At 37.0% G+C, this 10667-nt stretch overlaps 1 protein-coding gene across 1 annotated transcript in view; it reads right to left on the bottom strand.

Moving 5' to 3' along the window:
* Nucleotides 1–10428, bottom strand: part of gpr156 (G protein-coupled receptor 156) — a 34286-nt gene extending 23858 nt beyond the window's left edge. The window contains exons 1-2 of the mRNA XM_020510092.2: nucleotides 10352–10428; nucleotides 6582–6720 (exon numbers count right to left, since the gene is read on the bottom strand). Coding sequence (XP_020365681.1) covers nucleotides 6582–6720; nucleotides 10352–10428 — 216 coding nt within the window. The remainder of the gene's footprint in view (nucleotides 1–6581; nucleotides 6721–10351) is intronic.
* Nucleotides 10429–10667: the final 239 nt, after the last annotated feature.

Raw genomic sequence — 10667 nt, 5'->3', positions numbered from 1 at the left:
CCAGGCAGCATCAGAGGAGCAGGAAAGCTGACGTTTCAGATCGGGACTCTGAAGAAGGGTCCTGACCCTAAACGTCAACTTTCCTGCTCCTCTGATGCTGCCTGGCCTACTGTATTCCTCCAGCTCCACACTGTGATATATTGGCATGTTGTCCTTGCTGTCCCTAGGCTGTGTATATTCTGTTGCTAAGGAAGATAGGGAAAAAGTACTGCGTGAATGTAAACCTTAAAACACTAGCTTTCCCATCTTGGTGCTAGTAAAACAGTGGAGATTAAACTTTAACTGCAGGGAAATGAAAGATTTACAAAAACTTTAAACTGGCACTGGTGATAGGATGGAAGTTGGATAGAAGGTGGAGAATGTGGGAATGGGAGAGAGCTATCAGTGGTGAATGGGAGAAGGTACTGAGAGCTCATTTTCCATGAAAGAATAAAAAAAAGGGGTTTGTTTATTGTGTTTTATACAAAAAATGGGAAGAGGTGAGGCAAGCAGGTAGGAGACATGAAAATGTAGGAACTGGTTAAAAAAGAAAAGGAGAAAAGATAGGAAAATACAAAACAAAAAATACCTTGTGTAAGGCAGCAAGGTAACCTCTCTGTGGTTACCACAATCTGGACTTTAAATATAGTCTTGATCACGGCATCCCCGAGATCCACTGATATAAACTCCATTTCCAGATGAGGAATGTCAGGTTGTGCAGCCAGACATCCCTGCCATCTGGTCCAGAGACCTTGTTGTTTTTCAGTTGTCGAATGGATTTTACAAAATTGTTCCAGACTAGGGTGCTGCAGTGACAGAGCTGAACATTGTACTGAGGATTGGAATTGAGGGCTTTCAATTAAAAGACAAGAGTCTCAGTTGAGGAGTTCTTCAAAGAATTCTCTGCAGCAAACATTGATAGACTCCCTGTTGTGGATGAGTTATGCTGCATGCTTGGCTGTCAGCAGGGTGGCCCCTTGGGTATTGGACCATCATTGTCTTCATGGCACACTTATCATTGGTGTCCGTGCATTGTTGGATCACCCATATTCTTTCTACCCACCATTTTTTAAAATGTATTAAATACATGTACATAAATAAGTTAACATATTTCATCTTTTCAAAACTCCTGTTATTTGTAAACCTCTTCAATTTATATATCCAAATATTTGGTATATGGTATGCACTTTCTGGCCACAAATCCTAGTATATGTTTTGTCATTTTTTAAAATCTAAACTTTTGTGATGATGGAACATTGATAACAACAGGTCAACATTTTATAATGAGAAAATGTCAGCATATGATCATGTTGCAATTACAGCAATCCGTTCACTAGATGGTGATGTTGCACTAGCCAATGGCCAATATGAAAATGTAATTTACTGAAAAGAGCATGTCTGATTCCAAACTACATCATAGAAACAACATTATGTCCTAATTGTAAGGCAAACTCTTGCGGGAGGTGAGCTGGCCCTCAGGTTAAACCACAATCAGCTGTCTTTCTCTCTCTCTCTCTTGAATGAGAGAACAGCCCAATGGTCTGGTAGGATGATGGCAACTATACCTATACACTAAATGTAGAATCTAGTCTATAACTGTTTTAAAATCATTGCATTTTTTTGAATGTCGAACTTGCACCCCAAAATTTCAAAAAGTGTGATCATACAGGAGTTTACCACTCTGCGCACCTTGTTCTTTTCACCCAAAATTCCCTGCTTCCAATCCTGAAAATTTCAGCTAATATTGGGTTCTCAAGTGCTCCACCCTTGTACCCACTGAAAGAATGTCAACTCAGAAAATGTCATTTCGGATTATCTCGTGCAATAACCTTTGAGATGGCTCCTTATCAAAAGCAAGTATAGTTCATTTACACGTTTGCCTTTATCCACCTTGTTTGTTAATCACTCAAAGAACTCTAATAAGTCAGTTAAACTGAAGTGTCCTGACTCTGCCCAATCACATTATGATTCTAGGTAACCTGCTGCACACATCTTAATAATAGATTCTAGAAATTTCCCTGTGACAGACATCAGACTAACTGGCCTTTAGCTGTCTGATGCTGTCCAGCCTGATTGCTACTTATATTCTCAGGAATACACAGTCAGCTGTCCTTGACTGTTGCCCCAGTAATAGCCAGTCAAAAATATTCCACTTACAGACACTGGAATAACTGTTCCTTGGGTCTCCGGATCGTACGCACTCCTCTCCTTCATTTCTTCATACATCTTTTTAGCTAAAATGCCTGCCAAAATTGCCATGTGCCTACACAGGGTTTCCATTCTCTGCACATCTGCATAGCTATCCATTCTTCACTGCAGTTCATCCTTTGTCGTTTTGTATGGTCACAAAAAATAAAATTCCTCATCCTTGATTCAATTGAGAAGTGCTGTCCAACTTTACCTCCTACCATTCAAACAAAATCCTTGAAATACAAAACCCTGCGTACCTTTTGGCTTAGATCCTGCAAAATAATTTGGTGCTACTAGCTTTTGAATTTTCAAGTCGCTGAAATGTCCACTGCTTCATTAATAATTTACTGGTGACCTGTGCTTTGTTAATTCGTTGCTGCTTTCCGATCTGGGAACTGATTAGTTTGTTAGTGCCTACCACTCTATTACTTTTTAAATTATATTCCAAATCCTGTTCTATGACTGGGGCTGATTACCGGTTTTATGTTCCATGGATAAGTTGTCCAGTGCATTTCAGTGTATGAGTGACCAGTCATACATAAGGTGAAATGGCTGATGAAATTGAGTGAAAAGGAATATGTTTTGTGATGCATTTTGTGGGGAAGAATGAGGAGAAGCAAATATAAACTAAACTGCTACAATCTTTAAAATGTTACAGAAGCGGAGAACCTTGAGATTTTGCACAGACAAATCTTTAAACATGGCAGAACAAACAGATAAAAGCTATTTTAAAAGATTCATGATCCTTGGCTTTATAAATGGAGACACACAAATACAAAAATAAGTTTTTTTTCTTGTAAATTAAATCACAAGTTAAACCTCACCTGGTGTATTATATTCAATTTTGAGTATCACTCTTTAGGAAGTATGTCAAGTCTTCAGTGCAAGTGTAGGGAAGATTTACCAGCATAATACCAAGACCAAGGAAAAAGAATGGGCCATTTGGCCTATTGTGGCTGCTCCAATATTCAATAAGATCGTGCCTAATCTGGTTCTGGCCTCAACTCCAAGTTCCTGTCTGCCCTCTCATAACCCTTAACTTCCAAGTCTATAAAAAATTCCACTTAACTCTGAGTCTGGTATCTTAATTTATTCTGAAGAAGAAAATTCAACAGACTAACAACTATCAAAGAAAGAAAAATCACTTCTCAGTCTGAAAAGGAAAACCTCATTTTTTTTAAGCTGTTCCCGTTTGAGTCTCCCCAAAGGGGGAGACATACTGATTCTGAAGAACGGTCACTGGACTCGAAATGTTAACTTTGTTTTCTCTTCATAAATGCTGCCCGACCTACTGAATTTCTCCAGCAATTTCTGATTTTGCTTGTTTTAGATCTCCAGCATATACAGTTTTCAGTGTTCTATTAAGAGTTCTGAGTTGGATGATCAGCCATGATCATACTGAATGGTAAACAAGGCTCAAAGAGCTGAATGGCCTGTTCCTGCCACTACTTTCTATTTCCGCAGATTCCAGGAAGGTCCTAATGAATTGGAAATTAGATAATGTAACACCTTTATTTGTGAAAGGAGACAGCAGAAGATAGGAAACTCCACGTCAGTTGGTCTACAATCTGATATAAAGAAATTTCTAGAATTTGTTATTAAGAAAGTTGTATTAGGGTACTTCAGAAAATCATTGTGAATCAGGCAGTGACAATGTGGGTTTGTGAAAGGGAAATAGTCTTTAACTAAATATTTGAGTTCTTTGAGGAATTAGCAAATAAGATGGGTAAAGGAGACCCTATTGCTGTAATACACTTGCATTTTCAAAAGGTATTTGATAAGGTGCCATAGCAAAGATCACTACAGAAAAGAAGAGCTAATGGTTTAAGGGTTACACCTCTGCATGGAGAAAGAATTATTTAGCTAACAGGAAGCAGAAAGTAGGGATAACTGGATCTTTTTCAGGTTGGTAAGATGTTACTAGTGAATCCCCACAGGGATCAATGCTGGAGCCTCAATGGTTTACAATTTGTATCAATGCCTTGGATGAAGGGACTAAATGCATGGAAACTAAATTTACCAATGACACCAAGATAGATTAGAGAGTAAGTAGGCAATAGCCTAGTGGTATTGTGGCTAGACTATTAATCCAGAAATTCAGCTAATGTTTTTGGGATTCAGGTTCAAAGCCTGCCAGGGCAGATGGTGGAATTTGAATTCAATTTTTTTAAAAATCTGGAATCAAGAATCTACTGATGACCACAGACCATTGCTGATTGTTGAAAAAAATACATATAGTTCACTAATGTCCTTCAGGGAAGGAAATCTGCTCATCCTTACCAGTCTGGCCTGCATGTGACTCCAGACCCACAACAACATGGTTGACTCTCAACTGCCCTCTGAAATGGCCTAAAAACACTATTCAGTTCAAGGGCAGCGAGGGAAAGGCAATAAGTTCTGACCAGCCAGTGACTCCCATGAGTGAATAAAAAAAATTGTCAAGAGGAGTTGGAGAGTTTGCTAAGGGCACAGATAGGTTAAGTGAGTTGGCAAAAAATTGCCTGGTGGAGTGTGAGAAATATGGACTCCTCCACCTCGGCAGGATGAAATGAAAACTGGTATGCATTTAAATGAAGAGAAGTTGCAGAACTCAATGATACAGAGGTTACCTGATATCCTTGTACAGTGAGTATGCAGGTACTGCAATTGATTGACAATGCTCCATTTGCCTTTATAATAAGAGGAATGGAATATAAAAGTAGGTACGTCTTATTTGGGCTGCGCAGGACCTCTGTGAGACCACATCTGGTGGACTACGTATCACTTCCTAACATCCTTTCTTTTAAAAATGTTGAATACCCTTTAACAAACCTCAAAAAGACACAAGTCCTTTACCAACCCATTTTGGGTCAGGTCTGGTCCATTCCTCCATTAAGATCAAAGGAGAAATCCTCCCAAACATGGAACATTTCCCTACGTGGGAAGCTACCACTCATCTAAGGTTGACACTGATGTGGAAATTCAAGATTGTGTCCAATCTGCAAGTGCCACCTTCAGGCATCCAAGGATGTGATTTCTTGAAGACTTTGACATTCATGCTGATACCAGGATCCTTGTGTGTAATGCAGTCATCCTTCTCACTCGTCTATATGGCTCCAAAACTTGGACTATATATGGATGCCACCTCAAGGCCCTTGAGAAGTGCCATCAATGTTGTTTGTGACAGATTCTCCATGTCAGTTGGGAGGGAGAAGCGTGCTATCATCAGCTTCCTTAAAGCAGCTAACAGCACCAGCATTGAGCCCATGATCATCTAAAACTAACTCCACTGGACCAGCCACGTGCTTATGATGTCTGAGTTCTGACTGCCAAAGCAAACCTTCTTCGCCCAGCTCGAGGAAGGCACTTGAACAAGAGGAGGACAAAGGAAACGTAAACTTCCCTCAAGAAATGCAACATAGAGGTCAACAGGTGGGAGACCCTTTTTCAGAAGAAACTGACTTGGAGGAAACCCCTGTATGAAGGGACACAATCCTTTGAGAGTATCCCAACAGCAAGAGGAAGTATGGAAACAGGAACCAGAGAAAGGAATACCAATGATCTCAAAGTCAAGGTCTAATTCCACCTCCTGGAAACACCTGCCAAATGTGCGGTCAGAGATGCGGCTTTAGATTGGGGCTCAGCAGCCACAAAACCCATGACCAGGTGGACAATCATACTCATTGCCAACTGATTGCAGATGATGATACCCTTTAATGTTCAGTCGAACTTTGGACATCCTGCAGCCATTTATTTCATTCACCTAAAATATAGTACTATATCAATGTGTTCTCTATTAAATCACAGAATGCTCCTCTGAAAAATCAGATTAAGTACCATTATCTGTGTGGGATTCAAATCTTAAAATATTAACTCTCAAAGAAAGTCATCAAAACAATTTGATTGAATGATTATAAATTGTATAACTTGATACCATACTTCACATCCAGGATATCCCTTACTTCCCATGAGAGATCTTTTATTAAAGTTTCTGTATGCTGTGTTTCCATATTATGCCCCATAGATTAAAGATCATTTGTCTCGTTCTCCTAAAATAATTGGGAACAATGATATACATGGTGAAAGCTTGCACAGCAGTTAACAACATTACCAGTCTAATGTTCTTGAGTAGATTTGTAGCTCTGGTTGTGAATGTTTAAATAATAGGTGGGAAAATACAACAATGCTTCATTGGAATGAACCAGCTCAGCAAGTGAACCAACCACAGCAATTTTACCAGTGTTGCTTTATAACTGGCTGGTAGGTCAGATTAAATTATGACAAGTGGTTTTCTTACTCACATACATCACTTTATATTAAGCACTGACAAAGCCAATTCACAAACAAGATAGAAGCAAATCAAATATCAGGGAATTCCTGGGTTTCAGACTAATAGTATATACACCACTTCATAATTTGTCAAATTTCCTCACCTGAAAAATCAATTCAATTGACACTTCCATTGTAGCAGTTTTCTCTTCCACAATTCCAAACATGTATCCACTGACGTAAGTAAAAACACTTCCAATAATTGTTACAATATTGAGGTTTGGACTGGACATTTTCACAATCCTAATAGAAATAATTAACAATAACAGAGATTTTGTGAAATCTTTGTATGATAGACAGAATTTTAAACATTAATATTTTATGAAATTGAACACTTTTTAACATGTATAGGACTGAAATTTTATACAAGACTGGTGCAGATCAGTTATCCTGTAACCTCTGAGCCACATTTACACTGGAGCTCACCTCGTTTGGATTTTAGAAGACATGCCATATCTTTAGGTCCCCATCAGTTTGCACAATAAAAGTCTAGTTTCCTTAATCTAAAGAACAAATTCCCAAAGCAGGCTTTCTTTGTCCATAATTCTACTGGCAGGTTATAGGAACAAATTTAAAGTATAAACTGCGACTTTGCTCACAACATTGTTATTTGTGAGATATATTAATGACCTGGACTTTATACATAGGTCATAACTTCAAATTTTGCAGATGGTACAAAACAGAAATTTAATAAATCATGATGAGGATAGTCACAGACTTCAGGAGAACAGACTGGTGAAAAGTGCAGATATGAGTCTAATGAAACTTAAGACAAAGTCATACAAAGTAATTCATTTTATAGGAAGAATGAGGATCGAAATACAATTGATATAATTTCAAAGGGGCATACTTAACTCAGGGCTTTGAACAGCCTTCTCAGCTTGCTGGACATGCTGCTTTTGAATTTATAAATAAAGATACAGAGTACAAAAGCAACAAAATTATTTCAAACCTTTATAAAGCACTGGTCAGATCCCATTTCAAGTACTGTACCCATTCTAGGCACCTTTAAGTCTTCTCCTTATAGCACAGCAGTTTAAAAGGAGGTTAGTAGAGGGACTCAAAATTATTAAGTACTTTAACAGTAAAGCAGGAGAATTCTTTTCAGTGGCAGAATGATCAGTGGAGGCCACCAAATTAAAGTAATTGACAAAAGAACCAGAGGTGAGTTGAGGAAAGAAACACAGGGAGTTATTCTGAAAGGACGGTGAAAACATAATAATAGGAAGTAAGGGCAGACAATAACAAGCAATAATTGCTTTCAAAAGGAAATTAATAACAATTATTATATAATAATATATTATTGTAAATTCTATAATATTTTCTATTATATATTGTATGTAAATATAATTTATATTATACTAATATGAGTATTAGAAGTATTTATTGGATCGGCAAAAAATACAAGGTTAGCAAGGTTGGATATTTTTCGATGGTTTCCTTCAGACCTATTTCACTCTATTATAGTTGGTTTTCTACCCAATGGTGAAAGTACAAACTAACTACAATGATCAGTATTACACACACATTGTATTTTGTATTTTCCATGGTCACCATTATTCTTTAAAAGTTGGAGTCGCAACTTCTGAATTTTATGTAACAAATTTTATGTGGTCCTACCCATTTATTGATAACAAATTGGAGATCATTCTACAGTCTATGATGTGATGAAATAAGCAGACATAATAGAAAAATAACAGAAAATAATATTACAATATCAGAAATGCAAAGTTTTCATTCATTTACTGTTTAATTTCTTATATTAAAAAAGCCATTTAAAAATACATTATGTTAAATATGACATTAGTTCTATACTAAGATTTTGTTGATGTAAGTGGGTAAGACTACTGAATTTTGTATCAAACCAAGCTTTTAAAATTATACAGTAGTTGGATTTTTTTTCAATTTTTAAAGGAAGAGTTTTATCTTAATTCTGAACAAATCATATTTGGGAAAAAAAGTAAGGAACAAAAGAATACAGAGATGGTAGTGGAAGAGATTTGAGATAGAAATTAGTAGAATAAAAAGAACAATTAAAAAATGTTTCCCCCCACCCTGTGTCCTTTTTAAAATATTTGTTACATGTCAGCCCAGGTCATATTCATATAATGTTGTTCATACCACTCTATTCTATTGACGTATCTAGTAGTCTCAACCCTGTGAGAGTTTTCCATTAAGAGTAATCTTTTTTTCTTGGGTTCGTACTGCTTATTTCCGAGGCACAATAATGGAAAAAAACAGCACCCAATTTAAAAGTGCTAGTCAGAGGATGAGCAATTTTAAATCTAAATTGGCTAACATTGGGTTCATTTGGTAAAAGAAAACTGAACTTTCACTTGCAGCTAAATAATGCTTTCCCCTGCAAAGAATTGGTGCCTCAGTGGGGCCCTGCTTTATCTAGTTGTCATGCTTTCATGCCTGATGCCATTTGCAAGTGGAATACAATGTATCACCCTTCTTCAGAGTTTCAAAGAAGTGATGTCTAATGTCCATGGTGGGCGGCAGCTATTAGTAGATGTAAAAACCCACTTAATTATGTTATTTACTTTAGTCACATACAATTCCTATCTGAAAGCAAATGGAATTCTTAATAAAATTGAACAAATTATGTGACAAAATGGTTCTGAAATATTTTCAGGTCAAGTCCCATTGGAAAAAAATCTCAGCTGCTCATGTTAAGCATAAAATTATAATTCAACAGGAAAAAAAGCATGAGACATACAAGCAGTGAAGGCCATTTAGCCCCTCGAGTCTGCTCCACCATTCAGGGAGATAATGGATAATCTAATAATCCATGCACTACTTCTCTGTCTTTTCCCCATAATCCTTGATTCCTTTATGATTAAAAATCTGTCTATCTCAGCCTGGCGTATATTTATTGATGTATACTTAAGGGGAGGTGATGGCATATTGGTATTATCGTTGGACTATTAATCCAGAGACTCACATGATGTTCTGAGTACCCGTGTTTGAATCCTGCCATGGCAGATAGTGGAATTTAAATTCAATAGATAAACATCTGGAATTAAGAGTTGAATGACGACCATGAATCTATTGCAAATTGTTGGAAAATCCCATTTGGTTCACTAACATCCTTTAAGAAAGGAAACTGCCATCCTTACCTGGTCTGCTCTACATGCGACTCCAGACCCACAGCAATGTCTTCTAGGCAATTAGGAATGGGCAATAAATGCTGGTCTAGCCGGCGATGATAACATCCCATCAATCAATTTAAAAAATACTTAATGACCCAGCCTCCTCAATAACCCTCTGCAGTAAAAAATTCCACAGATTCATTACTCTTTGGTAGAAAAAATTCCTCCTCAGTTCAGTTGTTCAGATACAATCCCTGAATCTAAGATTATGACATATTAACATGTTTGTAATAATGTTGACTGAAAAAGTTTAAACCCACTTCTTCCCCTTCAGTTTCAATTTCTTTTGCGCTCAACTGTAATTCTGTTTATCTTTCTACCTTGTTTCTGTCTTTGACTTTTCTTCTGTTTTTTGCCTTCTTCTCATGGTGGAAACTCTCATTAAGGGATAATTTCATTGGAAGTATGGACACAAAATCTCTGATACCTCTGATTAATCGTTATGTACTAACAGTCAGTATAAGTAAATCAAACACTCTGGGTGTTTGATGCCACCTTTAAACAGGTTACAAAGATCCTGGTGAACTTGCTAACCTAAGGACTCAGAGGTTAATTGATCGCTTCACAGACCAGCGACTGAATCTGAACTTTTCCTGATCAATATAATTCACTGCCAATTAGCCTTTTTACATAATAAATTGGCTAAGATGGGGCTGGGAGAGAATGAGACTTCATAAGTTTAAAGCAGTGATACAAATGCATTGTTTTATGGATAATACCTGTTATTTTTGAATTTGATGGTGAAGATAAGGAAGAAAAGGGCTAGAAGAATCCCACATGATAACAAGGTGCACATAATTCCAAATAATAGAGGGGAGATATGTTTGACTTCAGACATTATGTTCTGTCAAGAAAATAATAGGTGTTATTTAAACCAATCATTGTGAAAATAAAAGGCACTTATTCATTACTATAAACATTGTTTAACACTAAATTACTCCAGTTTTATTTAATGAAATAAAACTATCCTGAGGAATCACCGTAACAAAATTAGTTTAAAAGTTAATGTTTGAGGCATTGTCTTGTTAATTACAA

This window comes from Rhincodon typus, chromosome 11 (genome assembly GCF_021869965.1).
Source record: "Rhincodon typus isolate 14 chromosome 11, sRhiTyp1.1, whole genome shotgun sequence".
Lineage (NCBI taxonomy): Eukaryota > Metazoa > Chordata > Chondrichthyes > Orectolobiformes > Rhincodontidae > Rhincodon > Rhincodon typus.
This window is presented reverse-complemented; position numbering and strand designations above follow the sequence as displayed.